Source organism: Dromaius novaehollandiae, chromosome 1 (genome assembly GCF_036370855.1).
Source record: "Dromaius novaehollandiae isolate bDroNov1 chromosome 1, bDroNov1.hap1, whole genome shotgun sequence".
NCBI classification, from domain to species: domain Eukaryota; kingdom Metazoa; phylum Chordata; class Aves; order Casuariiformes; family Dromaiidae; genus Dromaius; species Dromaius novaehollandiae.
This window is the reverse complement of record NC_088098.1, coordinates 197,745,956-197,767,328: the sequence shown is the minus strand read 5'-3', so window position 1 is coordinate 197,767,328 and position 21,373 is coordinate 197,745,956. Positions and strand designations below refer to the sequence as shown.

Here is a 21,373-nt window from a genome sequence, read left to right as displayed (position 1 = left end):
TCCAAAACTTCTGCCCCATATGCATACCGCTTAGTTTCAGTGTTGTGCCATCATCCTTTCTCCTTAATGTTCAAATCAACACCTCTTTAGCAAGGACCTTGCAACTTCAACTTGCAACTTACTGTGTTTCTAGCCATTCTCTTCAACAACAGCATTCATTTTCCATGTGTCTGCTCTTGTCCTACAGTTTCTTACCCAATAGATTCATCTTGCAAGGCTATCACCTCTTTCCTCCTTTCCTAATATCATGTCAAGCTAGTAAAGAATGGTTAAAGATGGAGCTGAGGTTAACTAGTAACTGCATAGATTTTGGGTTTAATGTTTGAAATAGTATACATACATCCGTATGTCTCTGCACCTGTATTGTTTGCATCTCTCTTAACTGATCTCTGGCACACTGCTTATCTGCTTAAATTTTAAACTGTTCAGAGGAGAAATAAGCACATGTCTACTTGGGAAATCGAACAGGCATCAATCAAATAGAAGGTTTGACTTTACAGGCTGCACCTTGCATCAGCTGTTTGCATGGTTGTATTTAGGCATTTAGGCAGTGTTTCCATGATGATTTATCTAAGCACCACCAACAGTATAAAATAGACCTGACCAGACATGGAACATGACTGCTTTTCTGACAGATTACACACACTACACAGTATAAAGTTTAAACTGCTTTATGTTTTTTCCAGGCTTTATGGTTTCACGCAGGCTTTATGGTAGCTGTGGGAGGGCAGATGTCCCCAGATCTAGCACAAAAACGGAAAGGCGCAAACAAATGATATCTGATCTGGCATAAAGTCTGCCAGTAAGAAGTTAACTTGTCCATGTTTTTTAACACATGTGAATCAGCAGTGAGTTTCCGTTAGGTCAGAGCTTGGCTTCAGATGGCCATGGCATCTCTGATGAAACACTAGGATGGCTAAAGGCAGACTTACATACTGTCAAACCATGGTAAGGCCGCAGGCACATGTAACTCTCAACAAAATTTTGGGTTGCCTGGAAATGGTCATCACCCCTGTCAACCATCAGGGCAGCAGCAGGAGCCCGGTGCTGGCACTCCGGGAGGACTGCAGCCCCCACCTAGGTCAGGCTGGCGGTGCGGCCAATGTCAATGGAGCTGAAGCGACTCCAGGCAGCTACAGACCTGCCCAAGGCACAAAGGGTATTTCTAGTAATTGTAAGAAAATAGAAAAGTTTAAATCCAAAGCATAATCCTGCCAACTTCCACTGAAATCCTTGCATATGCGGCACAACCACTAACAGAGGCACAGCCAGGCTGGTTAGCATCCTGCACTGCTTCCCAGAGCAAACCGCGCGGGGAAAGTAACCGCACAAAAACTGATTCCTTTCCTTTCTCTTTTTGTTTTAAAACTTTAAACAATAAAGATGTTCTGACTCAGAATAGGCCCAGCACTGGAAAAGGGACACATTTTATGCCCACAAAAAGCTATTGCCTTGTTTTAAATGGCATTCAAATGACTCTTTTTTTCAGTTCCAGCAAATGATGACAGAAATCATTTTCGGTGTCCAGTCAAACAACAGAACAAATTTCTTAGTTTTTTTGTCACCAAACACTTACGCCATCATTAATGAATATGTAAGCACAAAGGGAATGCTTTGCCAAAACTGCCTACAGAATTGAAAAGTATTTGCATGAAGTAGTCAAAGAACTTCAAAATCTGCAATAAGTTAGTTAAAAGCAGAGGTACACTTGCAAATAGTAACGACAAAATTTACCTAGTGATTTGTCCCAAATAGTTTGCCCAGCTCTAATCACCGTTGTCTTACAACTGAAGGAAGCTTACTTACGGGAACTGCACCACAGTTTAGGAGCCCTCACTTTATCCTGTCTCTCTTCCTCTCTCTCAGCTTAACCTCCATCAGAAAAAGAGGCTGAGAAGTGTTGTCACAACAAGGCATATAAATGAGTAGCATACAGAACGAAAGTGGTAATCAACAGCCCATATCAAATATAAAAGAAACTATTGCTGGTACAGCTCTGAAGAAAAACAAATAAATGACTGGAAACAGTCTCTAGTAAAAATACTCCATTTTGAACTTCCCATCTGTCTTCAGCAAAAAGACAAAAGGTCAACAAACACAGGCAGAGCTGACCCAAAGCAGTTTCGATTTTATCATGCTGTCCTGAATGTTGTTCATTTGCTACACTGCAAATAACGGTCCCTTTTTGTCATCACCAGAACAATAATAGTGACACCAAAATGCTTTTCATGCCATTCAGTGCAAGTCACTGCAGTGATTTTGTTCCGGCTTCTGCTTAAATTCTTCTGTCCTGTTGCAGCAATATTTCCCAGCACATCGGAAACACTTGGTTTCGTTGGTCCTTCTCCCTTGTTCTGAGTTGCACAACTACTTTGTTTACAGCTTCTTTTTTCTGTCTGAAAACAAAAGACTCCAACAAGGCACTCCAGCCCTTCCACATCATATTCAGACAACCCCTGCCTGAGGAAGACCACAGGGGAAGGAGATGTTTGCTACCATCTGCTGGTGAACGAGAGACAGAGACCAAACGAGCATAACGGACATGGCTGACTTTGCTCATTTATTACCTGACCCCACAGCAAGAATCTTCTGACCCTTTTGAGTCACAATCTTTTAATGTTTTGGTACAAATCCAAGAAAATATTAATATTTTTCTTGTGTGGCAAGAGGCCAGCAGAGCCGAGCATGGTATATCGTAAGCAAACCCAAGAGAGAGAGAAAAATGGACTTCAGGTTTTTCCAAATGAGCAAATCTCTGGTAGCAAGACCTTTGACAAGACACGTGTAAGCTATTGAACTTCTAGAAAAATAATGACAGACAGAAAAGTCTGGTCTATCATCACGGCTTGAGGTGATAAAGTTTTAGGATTGTTGCTAGAAATAATAAGCCATAACCTCACAAATGTACTTGCTTCTATGACAGTAACTCCCAAATCAGTCAACAAAACCCCGAATGTGGTTGTGGCAGTGTGGAATGGGGTTCAGTGTTGCTGAGACAAGTATTGGGATCATATGCTATTATTGGACTGTGAATATTGTGAACATTGAAGGGAAATTGTGAACCCTCATTTGCTGCGTCCCAAAGTGACAAAATCAACCAAGAAATAACTGGTGACTGCCACAAAATGGGGTGCATCTGCCCTCATGTGCAGGGAGAAAAACAGACACATCTCACGTGTGTATGGGCCTTGCACAAAGTTCTTAGAAGCTGATGTAAACATATCTGGTGTTATATATTGGAGACCTCTTTAGAAGCTCCATGTAGATAGGTATAAAACAAACTTCAAATGACAACTGAGAGAAATAGCTGTTTCTAGCAGCTTATCAAGCAACTTACATTTGAAAGTGTTTATCAGCTCCATACTTAATAGAAGCTAAATACCTGCTGTTCAGATGAGAAATGCACTGTTCTATAAACCAAAAAATAATGCACAAGTAGCTAAAGGACAAAGTGAAATTCTTCCCAGCAGGTGCTCAGGATCCTCAGTTCCATCACCTCCTCGGTGTCAGTAGGATCTGGGGAGCAAAGCAGCTCTTTGGGCTAATTCAGGCCTTTCTGGGTTAAGCAATCATAGAGCAACCCATTGCAGCATGTACCACAGTCACGCCGCCCTCCTCTAGTTCTCACTTCTCTCCCCAGCACTATTGAAAAAGGATGATATTTATCCTCATTACGCTGCTTGTCTGCTCACGGTCCACTCCTTTGCGAGGGTCCACTAAATCCATTGATTTAGATGATAAGCTGTTACAGCTAGGCCTCTTTCTGAGTGTACTGTATTTATCACAGCGGCTTCTGACGTTGGGGGGTATTTGGGCACTGCCATAACAAAGCAGTAACAAAATGTTCAGTAGTGTGCACTACTTCTTGCTGAACGAGGCAGACTGTAGCTCCATGCAAGTTTAACTGAGGCCTCTAAAACAGCACCAAAGTAAGTTTTTCTGAGCCAAAAACGCTGTGTTTTGCTGCCCACTTCTCACACCTCCCCCTCTCACTTCACCATTGGCCATTAACAAGCAGAAACACTGTATTCAACCTGCTGATGCCTCAGAAAGAAAATGAACACTGAGCTCCTGATTTTTCTGGTTTCCTCATTGCAGATATCACTCCATTTGCAGGATTTGAACATTGTTCTCGCGTTCTTGGGGAGGAGTTTGCATCACTATTTCCTAGCAGCCTTTCAGAGGACAGGGCCTTACGCTAACGGCTGTAACCGTCCGGGAGAGACGGGCGCTGATCAGCCTCGGGAAGCTGGCCACACGTCCGCGTTGCGTTCCCGCTGCCCGCGCAGCAGCCGCCAGCTCCCCTGCGTGTCCGTGCCAGAAAGACAAAGTGCAGCATCAGATTGGCAAGCGACCCTTGGGTTAGGTTGCTCCCCATCGCGCGAACTTCCCAGCCTTGAATAGAAAGCCACAAAACAGCACTCTTGGCTGCTTCCCCCCAGACGGTTCAAACAGGATCCAAGAGAACAGGGCCATCAACAGTAACAGAAAATCAATAGGATTCAAGCGTAAGTAATCCTCAGTGAGCAAGTACAGTCTGTAACTAAATCTGTTTGTACTCTGCGAATTTGAATTGCAATCGTCTGAGCAGCATGTCATCTAATCACTGGTTAGGATGCGAGTGGTAGGAGTTTGCGGGTGTATCAATAGCTGCATGGCCTTGTTATCTGCTCCTAAAGCCAGACATATGACACAGAGAGGCACAGCTCTAGACTCCCCTAACATTAGCAGCAAGTGGTTGAAAATGCAACAGTAATCTGCATGAGTGATATCTGAAAGGGCCTTTGAAGAGGGACTCTGGCCAAGCTGATAGCAGCCGCGGCTGATTTGTGTAATCCTTGCACATCGCACCGTACTCAGCCCCCCGCTCGGCCCGCCAGCCCCACGCCTGCCGGCAGGTCGAGAAGTCCCAGCAGCCTGCTCTCTGCGGAGCGGGCACACAAAGCGGGGCAGGCTGGCGCAGAGGCGCGGAAAAGAGCACCCTGGTCGCCTCCTCCAGGGTTTCTAATAAAGATGCTGATGGTTAATAATAAAGATGCTTCTCAGTTTGCTTTTCAAGGATCCATGCCTGCTTGAAAAGGCTTGTTCAACTCTGAGCCTTTCGCTCTTGTCAACATCCTTTTCAGCTGCTTCTTCCATCTAGTCTCCCTGTATTCATACTCTCCCTCACTCCTAATTAAACCAGGTTATACAAAACAATATTTTGACAAAAGCAATGGGTTGTATGCCAGCCATACCATGAGATGTCTAGAGCAGGAGCCCTGTCTTTCTTCCACACTTTCTATATAAATGAATATTATACATATAATTAGAGTAGGCTTAGGCTTGAATATTTTTCATCAACCTTTCTAACTAGAGATTCATTTCTAATAGAAATGAAAACTGTACGGCATGGGTCAGAACGATAACAATTTGGGACAAAACTTGCACCCCTCTTCCTGGCCCTGGAAAGTCTGGTGCAGCGCTCCCATATCCTCCTGTCCTCACCATGCTGCACAAAACTGCTTGTCGTGCTGGGGTATGTGGAAAACCAGGACATTGCAGCATTATCTGGGGACTGGGCCACCTACTCCTGAAAGAAAAAGACTTAGGACTCTGAAAGTAGGTCCCTCTGTCCCCCCTTCTCCAGCAGTGATGTGACCTCTTTCAGCTTCGAAGGATTTAAATTAACGTGGAGTACACCTGTGCTGTCTGAGCTGCTATAAGGACATAAGCACGGTAAGGTGGTAGGGAGACAATATCTTTCCTTAGCTGCATACTGTCAAAAATGGAAGGTTTGTGTGCCTGAAATCTTATCTGTTTTTTCCGATCATAAGAGTTGGTCTAATAAAAAATTCCGCTTCCAATTCTTAAATCAACTTAGCATTACTTATGCAAGCTTCTCCAGAGTCATCTCTTCTCCTGACTTGGCTTCCCATCTTGTTTTTCCTAATAATTGTGCCCACTGTCTCACATATTTTTACATAGTTCATCAATAAATGTACTACTTTTGAGGAAGCTCTACTGCACAGTAATTTCTTTTACTTTTAAAAATCTATTATTTTAAGCATTTGCTCATGTTTTCACATTGCACATATGTAATAAGGCAAACTATGCAAATAACAGATGAGCTGGAGAGCTGGAAAAGTGTGCTGGGATGCAGTTTTTGGTGGATTTGTTCCAGAGGGATTTACTATGGTGGACCTATGTCTAACACCTCTCGTCAATGTAACACACAAGCAACAAAATGCAGCACTGAGCTGGGTTAACTCCAGATCCCTGTGTGCTCTACCAAAAGTCCACGGGCCAGGCTAAGGCAGGAGCGCTGCAGCATGGTAAGATCCAGCAGGATTTCTCATTCCAGTCCCCTCCTCACAGTGCTTTGCACCTTACAAGGCACAGAGCTGTAAGCCCTTACAACTCTGATATGAAGGCAGAAGATCATTAACACACCATTAGTAAGCTCTGTGGTAAAAGGCAACAGTATGCTGTGCTGAAATTATCTTTTCAGTACCAGTTATTGAATACTAATGTTTGCAAAGACAGTAAGTTTTGCTATTATATCGGGAAGCCGAAGCAAAATCACCATAAATTCAAACACAGAAAGGAGTCCAGTAAAATTCATTTCATATGAACTTTACTTCAAACACCCTTTGCCCCTAACAGATATTTATCATCTTATGCTACAAATTGTGCAGATCCGGCTGAAGCTCCACTGTACCAGGACCTTTACAGAGCTTCTAGTAACAACTTCAGGGCAGTGTCTACCTTACAAGTCAAGAGAAAGGGCAAGTCAAAGACTGAGAAAATGATATACTTAAGATATATAACAACTACATATTCAACATACTGAACTGTGCACAGCTGAAGCAGGAGAAGTTATCCTGCTCTACCACTGTGTCTAGTTATCCTTAATTAGCTCACATCTTAAAGGCATGGTAACAGACAGAGGTGAGGTTCCCACAGTAACTGCTCTCTAAGTAGTGGACTCTAAAACGGAGGTTTTTTGAGCAATGCTCCACAAGACAGTGGGTGTATTATCAAGTTGCACTGTAGTGAAAAAGCACACTCACTAATAGGGACAAAAGGCAATGATGTTGATCCCATCTCATCCTGATGATGTTGGTCTCCTTGAAATGAAACGGGAACGTTTGTCTCAAGGAAACGAAGATCCGAGGAGGGAGCAGATGTAGCAAAGCATCCCTGGCTTCTACCAAATTCAATCACAAGCCCATGCCAATGTAAATTACTAGTTCTTTTTCTTCAAATCCTTTATTGTATGATGGAAATTTTTCTGATATATTTTATTGCAATGCAGTTCACAAATCCTTGTAATTCTTAAATTATCTAGGAAGCCTGAAGACTTTCCTCAAAGACTGTTCTCTCCTTATGGAAATGACAGCTGGTGTTTATATACCTGTCTGCATTTGTTGCTAATATAAACTCGGCTGCATTTCCAGGTTAGAATGAGGAAAGCGGCTGTGTATTTGGCTATTTTAAAAGTCAAATGATAAAAGATTTAAAAGGCAACTAGCAGGCTGTTCTCTAGAAACAGATCCATTTAGTCTGCGTAACTCCATCCAGTCCTTCACATGACACTTTGTAGTACAGCTCCCTTAAAATATTACTCCCCTTAACATTTTGTAAACATGGCCTACAGTTGGGAAAATAGTTTAGAAGCTTGTTTCCCGTTCCATCAGCCTTCTTACATGATTCATATCTGAGCTTACCTTCCACGTGACGGAGGGGCAGGCTGCCAAGGTGAAGGTAACTTTCTCTGTCACCACATTGAAGGTGACACGAAACATGGTTTGTATTCCAGTGGCCTCAGACCCAGGGCAGAAATCTTCAGTGACGGTCACACCGCTCCCTCGCGTGCGTGCTGCCGGGCTCCTGTCATGCGGCACTATACATCCAGCAAACCCATAACATTATGATTGAAGCTGAAGCCTGAAACAGCTGTAAGGGTCCAGCTTTTCCCAGCAGCCTTGCTCCTGTGTGTCAGAACTAATCTGATTAGCTGGTCTTACTTGTCTGAGTTGGGACTAACAGGTTAGCAGAACAGTTTGGGTGGGGGAAGGGAGCAGTAAACAAATCAAATTAGGGCATTTACTAAGCAGCTGAGATTTCCTTCCTGCTTGCCTTTGTCTCTTTGCAGGACTTGTGCAGAGCAAGGACAATGCACCACAAAAATGCAGCTTTGTTTTAGAGGAGCTCTTTGTATAGGAGTATTCCTCTAACTTTGCCTTGATGTGCTTTGTTTTTGGTTGCCAGTGATCACGAAAAGGAGAGCTCTCCCAGAGTGGCCTGGATATCGTGGAGATAAACAAGTTTCAGACAGAAAAGGCGTGTATTGTGCTTTTTTCGTCCCACACTGCCCGCCAAAGCAACACACACTGGCTGAGCCAAGAAATCAGTCACACAATCTGCCCTGCACAGTGCTAGATAACATGATTCACAGATGGTCAGATCTGGAGACTAAGGCAAAAGGACAGAGGGACAGGACAGGACAGGGGAGGGGAGAGTACCAATCCATGAATTTCAATGCTCTTCTGAGTACATTCTCTGTTTCTGTTACTGACTGGGGCAGATCAGGGGAAGGAAAATTTAAAAGAAGAAAGAATAAAGGGGAATAAATTAGGACTGAAGCCTCTTTCCCACCACTAGCAGTAGCTGACTAGGTGTATGAACTCTGTGTTATATGATGTGGGAGACGTTGCACAGCTCTACAGACCCTCATGAACATGGCAGATTAGGTTGGTTCCGACTGATGCCATCACATGATAGTACCAGCATGCAAAGGCAACACTTAGTCTGGATAACATGTCTCTCATCTATATTTATTCTTCCAAAAAATAGGTCTGTAGTTGAAGTTGGTCACCTAGTTTCCTTCCCTGACATTGGAGAAAGATAGGTGGGATGACTTGCTCTCTGAAATTGCTTTCTCACCACTGATCAGTGAGAATGAGCCTAGATAATATTTTAGAAAGCTGAAATCACTTGAGATTAATACCTCCCTTTAAAATTTCTGTTACTTGCTAAGACAGAGTTCGAAGATGCCTTCCCTATTTCCTACCTGCTCTGTGAGTCTGGACTGTGGCTCTAGACCTTTGTTACAGAACGAGGAGGCCTTAAAAATGTTATGAATGTGTTTCATTGTACTAATTAGTAAGTGTACTAGGAGTAACACATTTACAGTGCTAGAAAGAAGCCAGATAGAGAATCTCATATTCTTAATGGTGAATACCTACTCTTACAAAAGTCATACCGGAATTGGACAGATTAGGTGTGCAATAGTTCACCAAGGGGAGGAATACATTGATATCTGATCCTATAAGAAATAATTTATTCTCATGATCTAATTCTTGTGACTCAGAAGAACCCATTCACCATGAAAAACCTAGTAATACCCAAAACCTTTTGATGATGGTATGTGGGTGGATTCCTGTACTTTAGTGCTAACACTGGCAGAACTGAAGGCCACAACAATGATTAAAGGGCACAAAAGCCACAGAGCCATTAGTCAAAATCCTAACAAAGCAACCTCATAGTTCTGCTCTCAGTATCAGAATCCCTCCCAAGAATATCAACAAACCAACTAGCCAGTGCCTAATTACCTCCAACCTGAACAAGAAGGAAAGGAGAATTTTGCAGGAAGCCCACTCTAAACACTGCCATGCAAATCTAATGCACACCTTCAAAGAACAGAAGGTTATGGGCTGTCATGTAAGCCAGGACTGACTAGACAGACAGAAACTGTGTTTGCTGGAATTATGTCCTGGGTAGGCTCTGTTATTTTCATAAAGAGAAAAAAAGATTCACTTCACTGTAAATAATATATTGATAATAGCATATCTGTGCTTTTCCAAAGAGACTTATGCACTGTCAAAAGTGCTTCTTTCATCTTACCAATTGACTTTCTTACTGCAGTCTGCTTCCATTTATTTACCTATCTAGATTCTTTTAGGACTATCCACACACCAGTCAAAAGAAGTGGAGGCAAAATAATATGAAGTATCTGCTTGCTTTAGTTTTACACAGGCTGCAATTTTTCTTGTCTTTAAATTGCAGTATTACTGAGAATCTGGAGTAGAAAATTTCCTTTGTAAGCAAACACATATTTCATAGACAGTTTCCTTGTAAACTCTGTCTTCCAAGTGCCAACGATGCCATTGTTCCTGTGAGATATCGTTGTCACAGGAGGTCAGGCTCACACAGGTCGAGACAGGTCCTCTGGTAATATGTGCCGTGCTGAGAGCTCTGGGGATGAAAACCTATATCATGAAGACAAGTGAGTTTTAGGCTGACATGGCCTTAGTGCCCCCTTATGCTGCTGAGCAGAGAGATTGCTGGTTGTTTCTATTTTTAATCAAATCAACAATTTCATACCTCCAAGAGAATTACAACAATCAAGGTTCAAGGTCATTACAGATGCATAGCTCATAACCGGTTCCCAGTTCCCAAGAAACAGGGCACAGGGCATGTTGAACTGTTGTTGGAAAAAGAAGTTTCTGTGAGATATTGCTACAAAGAAAAAAGCAAATATATTTACATGTACATAATATTATGTACATATTACTTCTGGAAATAGTCTCATTGCAAAAATAAAGTAAATAGGATGAGTCATAATAAAATAGGAAATGTATTTTATTCTGGTACTGCTAGATTTAAAAAGTTTCTTTGATATGTAACTCATATCTTATAGCACCTATTATTATTAGCACACATTTTTCCGGTGTCTTACCTTGGATTAACCATACAGATTAAATCTGAGACAGGACCACTTTCAATTTCCATCTTTGCACAGCGCTTAGCACAAGAACCTCGCCTCTGACAAGGGCTACTACACATTATCATGGTAAGAAAAAGAAGGAAAGAACTCAACATATGAAAACTCCAACTAGAAGTTCAGCTAATGCAACATATGTTTTCCTCCTTTCCATGTTATCCTTCAGCTTCCTCCTACTCCTTTGTCTCCTCCTGCCTTGTGGTCTGTACATACCTATCATACCATGTTATCACTTATACTGTAAGATCCTCAGGGCAACATTTGATTTGTTTCAAGCATAGCCCCAAACGTAGGTCTGAGTACTGATAGGGTCTCTGAGCAGTAGTGCACTATAAATTTAGAAACACAACTTATTAAGACAAGCCTGTGCTGAGATCAGTCAGCCTCAACTACTGCTTTAAAGTATTTAGAAAAGTTATTTCTGAGATACCTTTTCTCCTCCTGTTAATCCAAAGACTTGCATAAAATATTTGTTTTAAAACTAATATTCTTTTAATATCCCAAATATCCTGGTTTAGCAGATTGCATAGCATACCACAGCTAAGAGCTCAGTGACAAATGCTATTCTATGGCATGCTCAGAAATAACTGCTAGTGCTCATTACTTCCCTTACCTTTGCCTACAGCACCTGTGTGTCAGCACGCATCCTGTTTTCTTCCTTCCCCAAGAAAAGACCAGATCCAGCAGCATTCCCAGCATGGCAACAATTTCAGGCATAGTTTTCGGGATGCATGCATAGAGTCAGACTTCCTATCAGTCCTAGCTTACAAGAAAGGTTAATTGAGACACTGACATCTTGTGCTATTTCCTGCTCCTACCATAGATAGATGAGGGTTTTATTCTGTAAAATACATGTAGCGTTACATCTTGATAGAGTCTTGAGGCAAGCAGTGAGTCTATCCTCTAGCGTCAATGTTATAACAGCATAGCAAGCTTTAAAGGGCAGGGGACAGACTTGGCTAAGGTACTGTCCCTAATACTTGTTCAGAGACACATACTCACAGGCACACAGAGTGTGTCACCCACAAACCTCCATCATAAATTTTAAGGCTGCTGTCAGATGAAAGAAAGTGTAAACAGAGGACAGGCAAAAGCAACATAATCTGCCCTCTCTTGGGGTAAGTCTTGTGGTCAAATTTAAGGGGCACAGCTCACGGAGAGAAGGCCATTTATAAATGCCTTATTTTATGAATATGGTCCTCAGACCTTCATAGGGCTAACAGGTCATTGCACATTTTTGTATCACCCCAGAAAACACATAATGTTTGGCAGATGCATTTTAAATGTCAGTCTCCTTGGATAAACAGAATTTCAAGTTTCATTTATCCTTATGGACACTGACCATTGGCTCTCTCAAGTGTTTTACCAGTCTGTTAGGCTATCATCTCCCACCCAACCTAATGGAAAACGGCAGCTTCCACACTCCCTGTGCTTTGCAAATGTACAGTTAAAACTGCCTCCATGAATTTCCCATCTCTCTTTGGATTTGGTTAGTATTTGTTAATATGTGTTTAAGGAACAATGTCTGCAATCTCTCCCCAAAGAACTTTAAACTCTGTAACATCAGCTTTGATTATTGCAAGGCAGTTGATCAGAAAAAGGATGCAGACTCTACATAAGACTCTTCTGTACGGATCAGAGTGGGACTTTGCAAGGAAAACAGTGTGCCCACTCCATTATCCTGCTGCTTGCACTCATGTACAAGGAACTCCTGCTTCCAAGAAAATGCTTTTTAATTTCAATAGCTCCTTCTGGTGATCTGAAAGTAAACACTTGATTACAGCCTGCTCACAGTAATGCAGCATCAATGCATGAGTCATCCAGTAATCATATGTATCAGCAACAGCTAGAAGCTATGCCATAAGTAAAACAACGATTAAAGTTCTGATTCAAGAAAGACAGCATGCTGACTATATTTTACACTATTGTCATAAAAGAGATGACGTTTCTAGAAAATCCTCCTTTCCTCCCATTCCACTACAATATTGCTAAGATTTTCTTCCTTACAGTAAACAAGGAAACATGAAGAAAGGTGATGGGATGAAAAGTGATAGAGGTCACAAATTTTGGGCTACTGGCCCACCAAACTTAAGAGCAGTCCTTAACAGAACATTTGGCAAGGCACATCTCAAAGCCAGTGGTTCTGATTTTGAGGAAATGATCAGTTATAAGAGCAGGATTTGATCCAAACCTCCCTGAAGACAGAGACTTCTTCTGGTAATGTGAATGTGCTTTGGGTCAGGCTCAAAGAGACCACCTACAAGGAGGAAGAATACATTACAAAATCTCTGTGCATTAGCAACAGACTTTGAGATGCCCAAGAATTTGTTTGTTTGTTTTTTTGTTTGTTTTATCCTCAGGCTGCCCAGTGTTAGGACAGATACTATCCTCTTTTTGAGGCTCACCTCTTTAAGAGTAACAACCATACAGCACTCACAAAGAATGCATTCTACCCCAGCTGTTCTCAGTACAGTTATATCATTCCCCAGCAATCCGAACAAAACATTGCTTTGGGAATTACAAGCAGCAGTCCCTAGCCTCGTTTCTAAAGGATACATTGTTTTTAATTAACAAAATTTCCTTTCAGGGCTGTACAAATGTATTTCCTTTCCGAAGATCCTTTCAAGATTTATCTGCTGAGACATACATGGCTGTTGTCAGAGGGCTCCAGAGAAGATCTATCACCTCACACCTTCAGCGGGGCATGCATGATAACTCTGCTCTGCTGGAGACCCGTTACCTTAGATTCTGCTTAAGCAAAGCACTGGGTGAAGTTTCAAGTTAGATCATCAAGAGAAATATTATTTAAAGATACAAAGGAGTCTCAGTCTGCGACATATTCCACAACTTCATGCTTGCAAATAACATTTTACAAAACTAATGAATAAAACAGATGTTTAAATGAACTTTAAAACTCAGAACACATTTTTCTTAATACAACTTCCCTTAAATGTTTGCAACCCAGATTTTTTTGCAAGACAATAAAAAATAAATTGAATTGAAATCAATGTATTTTTGCTCCCAAAAGACACACTTAAAAAAAAAATCACCAAAGGCAAAAAGCTAAAATCAGCATTTACACAACAGTTCCTCCATTTTTCTAATCTACATATCCTTCCTGACAACAGTCCTCATTGAGGTCAGTGTGAATTTTAGAATATGGCCTACCTAGTACGATCACTAAGGCACCAAAAGAAATCTAATCTCACACATAAAAACTGATTATTTTTAGCTTGATGCTAATGTTTGGTCAGAAGCTTACTCAGTATACTGGGGAAAAATCAGTTTCGGATTGACTGCTGATAATCGTCAGCCACATGAACAAATTCAGCTTTAGCAATTATTCACTACAGGCCCAAAAGATGCTCCGCATTAGGCAAGAAAGCAGAGGGCGTAACCCTGAGTGAGAGAAGCTTGCAATAAATTAATAGTGAATGCGACCATGGGAGAGGCAGAGGATGGTTGTGTGCTAGGAAGGACGTTCTCCCTTCCTGAATGTCATGTGCGAGGCTTCTACCTCCAGGACTCTGGAAGAAATATGCTTTGATAGAGGTTTTGGAGGAAGTAGCTTGCAGTCAGGGTGCCTCATGCTAGTCAGAAATGGCTTCTCTGGGCAATGAAGAACTCTGTGGCTGTAAGCGAGAGCCTCAAAGGTGGAACAGGTAGAGAAAGGGGAAAACGTGGCAGGTTCCCACATACATAAGAGTAGGGCCGTAGCTGTGGGAAGAGCCTGTCAGGCTAGACACAATGCTTACTGTGTACCTTTTCAGTTGGCTATTATCCAACTATTAATTGTAAAGCATGTAAGAGTAGGATATGAAGCCTTGGGGAGCAATCAGAGGCACATTCCATAGAGACTGTACTTCCACAAAGCAGGTGAAATCTTGCTTGTCTCCAACAGCATTTCAGTAATACAAAAATTTAAACAAAACCACACACAGGGCATGAATGGCAGCATGAATCAAGGCATACTTCACTCACCATAACAGCACAGGAACAGCCATGGAGGTTAAGACTCAAGGTCGATCTAGCCAGGCCCCTGGCCTCCTAGGGTGGATACTGCTGGGGACTTAGGAGAAAGTGAAGATGAGGGCAAGCTTGCCATGGCTCTCTTATAGATCTCTCTAGCCTTCAGCAGTCTTTGCTTAGGGACTTCCAAAGCCAAAGTTGTATGAGTATGTATGTGCTTAGTAATATCTGATAGACCTTCTTTCTATGACTTTGTCTTCTTACTTTCTAAAGCCATTTATCTTTGTGGCTTCTACAGACTTGATGTGATGACTAGTTCTATAATTTAATTATGGGACTGTATAATAAAATACTTTTTCTGTTTGCTTTTTACTTTGATACCTGGTAGTCTTATTGGATGTTTCCTTACGTTTGTATCATGGTGTCTATCCCACTTCCTCGTAATGTTCATAACTGCATAGGTTCCTATCATACCCCCAACTCTGCTTTTTCTTGTGCAGCCTGGAGAGTACCAGTTGAACTAATTTTTTCTCATACAGCCATTTTGCTAGCCCAGCATGACAAAAAATATCTGAAAATCAAGTATACTGCATCAATCAAATCACTCTTTTCTGTACATTTGACTCCAAAGAATCCTGCTATATTTGTGAATTTTGATTTCTTACCATAAAGTCACCTAGGCTCTTTTTCACTATACTGTATTTATTTGTGTGCCTACTAATTGCCCATCAGTGGATAGCTGCAATAAGCAAAGTTCCATTTAAGAAAGACATACAAAAACAGTAAACTAGATCAAAACGAAATGTCTACATGACTATTCAGATGAAAGAGGGAGGAACAAGGGATGCATTAACTGAAAGGCTGTTAAAATGAGTTTGGTAAAAACAGGCATCACAGAGTAGAGTTCTAGCCCTCGCTCTGTTGCTGACCTGGTAAATGATCCAAAATAAGCCACTTTGCAGCTCTGTGCTTCCAGACGGACAGAACACTCCTGTCTGAAACCCCTATAAAGGTCAGGATTGTTTCCTTTACAATGCTTTACTGCTTAGGTCCTGGGAAGATTAAGCCAAAGCCATGAGTTTCTACTGACTGAGCAGAAAGACTCCTTTTTACATACATCTAAGAGAAGATCCATGAACTATGCAGTCATGTTACTAAAGGTAAAGAGCCCCAGTGGGTATCAAAGGACTGTAAGGTGTAGACTTGTGCCTTTGGACAGAACAGCTTGCCTGCGGTCATAGCGGAACCTTGTAGCAACTACAGGAGTTGAACCCAGACCTTCAATGCTTCAGTTTAGTTCCTTGCCTGCAAGGCTATATTCCTTCCCTCCATAGTTTATGTGAGAGCAAACCTGTGTGTCAGAACATCTCTAGTCTGAAACAAGACGTCTGGCGTAATGTTCTTAGATGGTTAGTAATGCCACTAGCAGCTGAACTGAGTTTAAGTAAATGACAATATATGTGTTAGAGTGATGAGTCTGACCTTATGGAAAATTAGGATGTCAAAGCATATTTACGTTATATCAGCTGAGCTACAACCACCAGAAATTTTAACTCTCATATGAGCAAGTAATTTCTACTTCTTTGGAAGAGGGTTTAATCTTTTCAGCTCTAACGTCCCTATTTCCACTGTCATTGATGGAAAAGGGTCCTTTAGAACATATTTTCCAGCTGAAAACAATTAAGTGTTCTAGAGTCCTCTAACCAAGCAATAAATGCAATCACTTTTATCTAGTTTGTTACCCTTATAATGTTTTAAATGTTTTATAAGGGCTGAGTTTTTTTGAAATGATAATTTAATTTGGATTGGACTATTTGACAGGCTGTGAAGAATTAGTGAGTACATGGCAAATACCTCCTGAATTTTACTAAAGCTGATGAATTATGTTCTAAGCTGCTCTGTAGAGTGCTTAGTATCGATCATAAGTACCCAGAGCCTGCAGCAAAACAGGGTACCAAAAAAAGAATTATTCAGTTCTACTGAAGAGGTGATGCATATTAAAAAAAAACCACACACACATCCTCCAAAACAATCTGGGCAGCCAGATAATCAACAATCTGTATTTCCAGAAATCACTCATCAAGAAGTCCTAAAATCTTTAAAGTGACTTTCTTCTGCTAGACTTGGTACTGTGATCCATGCTTTTCCTGGCTTGTGAAAGAGAAGTTTAAGCAAATGATACTCTTTCTGATTCAAAGAGTCAATGCCTGGTTCAGAGAGGAACTTTCATTTTTCTTCTGCATGCACAAAATAAGCTAAGATAAGCCACCTCAGTACACCCCCTTTAAACAACTGCAGGTTATCATCAGCCCTTTCATCTTTGGGAAGGTTCACATGGAGAATAATTAAAGGCTATCTACAAACTCACCCAATTGAAGCTAATATTCTAGACCTGGTGCATTTGAGTTTCAAGCCAAAAAGATGACAACTGCCCATCAGTGGAACTAAAACAGTTGCAGTCTCCTTCTATCAAAAATAGAAGGCAAACATTCATATCTGTCTTCTGGGACCTCTCTGCATCATTCAATATTGTCAGCTATGAAATAGCTGCCTTTCATCCCACTGAGGCATCAGTGAAAACACAACATTTGTCTGGAACTTTCAACAGAGCAGTGATGAGCTTCCACCTCCACTGAATGACTTCTTTGTGGAGTTTCCCAGAAGGCATTCTCAGTAGCGTCTTGTTCAACATTTTCTTGCAATATCTTGGTGAACTGATAAAAAATATGGCTATAAATATCTCTATTATTTAGATGACACAGAACTCTCTGTTTTACTGGCTGGTTTATCAACTTACAGCACAATTCTAATGCTAACCCTTAGACAGGTTCTGAATGATGCACAGCAGGGCCAGTGTGGGGTCAGGGATCAGGAACTGCAACACAGTGAGGCACCCTCACTTCCCAGGGAACACCAATCAGATGTCTTTAGGACCCTGTGTGACTTGGTCTCGCTCAGGGATGAAGACTGTGGTTTACAGCTGCTGGCTGCCATGTAGGCCCAAAGTACAGGAAGCTGATATTCAGAATTATCAAAGATGTACAACTGAACTGCTTGAGACTGTTAACTGATAAGCAACAGGGTAATGGACTAATGAGCAAGATATCTGTAGACCATCAAAGAACTATCAGAAGTTTACAGAAGACACCTTCAGCGTGACTTACCTCATCCATTAATGTGTAAGTATGATAAGGATGGGCAGGCCAGAAAACATCCAAAAATGTCATTGAATTCATGGTGCTGACAATATTTAGAGCTTGGACATAATGTAAGTACACAGATAAAATAAAATATTAATAAAAATGTACAAAAAATACATTATACTACCAAGAGAAAAAACGTGATCGAGTGACTAGAGAACTGATTAAATATTTACAGGGGGGTAACTCTCCTTACAGGGAAGAAATATGGCCGATGGTTCTTTGGACATCCCTGGGAACTATTTGATCACAAAAAGAGAATTGTGTTTGTTACTTGCAGGCTGAATAAAAAAACCTGAGTGACAAATCCAGAACCCATATGAACCCTGTAGCTGCATCAGGCCAGGGACTACTAGAGTACTAGAGTCCACAGAAGAAGCCAAGAGCAGCTGATGCTGGTGGTAGGTCAGTGCCCATCCCCAGGGTGGCACAGCTTTGTTGGAATCACTGAAGCGCCAATAATCGCTGGAGCGCCAACAGTGCCAGCTGTGATCAGTGATCATGGAAAAGAAATCTCAGAGGGAGCAAGCAAGGGTTTTAGTCCTCTAGTACAATAGAATTTTATACAAGGAGAAAAAAGCTCATTTTTGCAGTAAATAGCTGTCAGGTCTTGGTTCATGAATCGAAGGATAAAATTCCCAGGAAATTCAGAGCATCACAGACCGCAATGGACAGTACATTCCTTTAACCTTGGCCTGTTCTACACAAACCAGTAACATGTATGTGTCATTAGAAAAAGCTAAAATAAACCCTCCACTGCCACAGTTCTCTCCTTGGAGAGTCGATTCCGTGCGACGTGCTGTAACTGCTAGTCACATTGCCTAATGCATTACTGCTGCAGAGTTCAGAACATGCAAGAATGTATATTACACAAAAACCCTCCACAACAATCTACCCTATAAACTACAAAGACTTGGAATGAAAAGCCAGATCGTCTCTACCTTTTACTGCTCTCCCTAGAGGTTCAATGCCTGGAAAGAGGGTTGTGTCAATCATGTGCAAGAGTTGTTACTGCTTTTGGTCAAAAAAAGGTGTGCACACAGTGTCTCCTCTGTTATGAGGAGATAGAAAACATGTAGGTGTGATAGCATTTATTGCTGAGTATAAGATCTTGTCTATTGTGGAAGAATTCGCAACCCAGATAATCCCATGCACAAAGCAACATGGCAGGCCATATTAAATCTTATTTCCAATTTCCCACTCATTTCTCAACCCAGTTCAAAATAGATTTCTTCCACGCTGCTGCTTCTTTCCTGTGCAAAAATTTTTCCTAGGGTAAATTGGGCCATCTCTCCAGGCTTAAATTACATCCCCAGATAATTTCTCTTGGGTTTCATCTTTCTCCTTGTTCTGCTATCTGTTTCTTCCCAATTCCCAATTTCTTTTCCTTGCACATATTCCTCCTGCTGCTGGTGAAGAGATCTTCTCTTCCACTGTTGCTATGAACAGGAAAAAGCTCTGTCTGTCAATTCAATTCACCTTTTATCCTCATCAGAAAGCATTTACTGTCTTGTGTCTCTTGCCATCTCTGAAATGGTTACATAACTACCTTCGGTGGGCGCAGGAGGACACAGTTTGACTTAAAGATGATGTCCCAAATATAGCTGCACCATACACGTGCACATGTGCTATTTTCATCCCCACTTTGCAGCTCAATTGGCAGTGACAGTGTCACAAGGCAAACGCATAAATACACTCGCAACATGCAAGGTCCTCTGATACACTGTGCTGCTGTTAACATTTGCTCCAACTTACTCTGCATGGCAGATCTTTCCCCTATGCATCTCTCTCCTATTGCATAATTCCACATACATTAGTACCTTCCACAGCTGTCGCTCCAGGGCACGTAATCTCACATGTACCACTGATACAATGAAGGAAAATCACATGCTGTTACTCAGAAGTCCTAGGCAGGGCTAGGCACAATAAAGACACAACTCATATGGTTTTCTGTTTAGCCAAATTAGTTTTGGAGGACCTTACTCTGCCCTCTTACACAAAGAAAGTTACTGAACTGCTGAAGGAAAGAATTCCTGTTGCAGGACCTAACGCTGTGAAGACATTCCTGGAACATTTGCTTCTTGCACAAGACAGTGAAACTATTTTGTACAGCTGCAGAATGCGAGACATCCCCTTCTTTCTTCCAGCAGTAAATGTTTTGTCCTGTTGTTTCCCAGAGCTTATGTTTATGTCATCGTTCCAAACACATGATGTCTGTTGTGCTACCAACCACTGTGCTCTTTGTCTTCTTTACAGGAGACAGTCTTAAGAAGGAAATTCAGTAGAAAGATTTATTATACCATACAGGGTAAGAGAGGAGAATCCCCAAACTTTCTTCTCAGCTTGAGCCTTTTCCTGTCTGTGTGATTTAACTCAGACTGGTTTATCTTTTTCCTAGTTACATAATTCCTAAAAGGCCAGTGCAAATACTCTGACAGCACTATTGCAAGTGTTGACTAGAACACCATGTCTCTCAGCAAATTTGCTTGAATATCTGATCCATTTTTAATGAACTGTAAAAATGACCTTTACAAATGTGACTGTTTGAACATACTTAATCTACCTAAATTATGAGCTTCTTTTAACTGAAGAGTTATTATTTGTTATGTATATGTATATCTATAAACCTACAGCTTATAAAGCAAATACTGACTATAAAGGGTTGTGAGGTGTTCTTGCTTTGGTTTGTTTTGTTAGTTTGTTTTTACAGGAATTAATTCTTTCAGGAAAACTGTCATCTGAAAAAGCCTAAAGACTGGATTGCCTCATAGCTTTCTGTTAATTTAGATCACTGTGTAATGTCAGAATTTTGCAGCCTAAGAAACACCATTTCACCTCCTGCCTAACCAATCTGAGTAGAATTCATTTTTAAAAGTTGTTGAGTTATGCTAACAAGATCACAATAATTAAAAGAGCTTCAGGGGCAAGAGGATAGATTTGGGAGTTAGCTCTGCAGTCCCTGTGAGAGAAAAGATTCATGTTTCCTCTTGAGCTACTCTAAGCTAGCGATACAAATCCTCAAAGCTCACATTAATGCAAGCCTGACTGACAGCCTCCCATTCAGAGCCACCTTCTCAGATTTCTGCAATTAGCATGTGCTCTAAAATTTCTGTTTCTGTAGGCTTGGTCTCTAATTTACATTTTGAAAAGGCTCTTAAGAATGATGATGCCAAGACTGAGCAAATTCACTGCTCGAGACACATCCTGCATATCTCTAAACTCGGTAAAAGTGTGTTTCTCTTAAAATCAATAGGATAAGTATCACATGAGAAAAAACTGACTGTTCTTACCAAGTCAGGAGTGCTGACGGCTTTCATGGAGAAACTCTGGAAAGAGACAAAAGAAACTAGTCAATGCAGTGGAATAGGGAGACAGTGTATTAAGTAATGCAGAAAGTCTCAGATAGCACTTGCTAATCCCTGGAAATTTCTTCATG

At 41.3% G+C, this 21,373-nt stretch overlaps 1 protein-coding gene across 3 annotated transcripts in view; it reads right to left on the bottom strand.

Annotated features, from left to right (window-relative positions):
• The window catches only part of SPATA13 (spermatogenesis associated 13), a 205,004-nt gene that overhangs the window by 156,666 nt on the left and 26,965 nt on the right, over nucleotides 1-21,373 (bottom strand). For 2 of the 3 annotated variants that reach the window (XM_064504999.1, XM_064505002.1), the window contains exon 1: nucleotides 7,710-7,802. In XM_064504999.1, the coding sequence (XP_064361069.1) occupies nucleotides 7,710-7,787 (78 nt within the window). In that variant the 5' untranslated portion in view covers nucleotides 7,788-7,802. Of the gene's footprint in view, nucleotides 1-7,709; nucleotides 7,803-21,227; nucleotides 21,264-21,373 lie in introns of those variants that run through there. The other variant, XM_026108836.2, reaches the window with a different exon arrangement.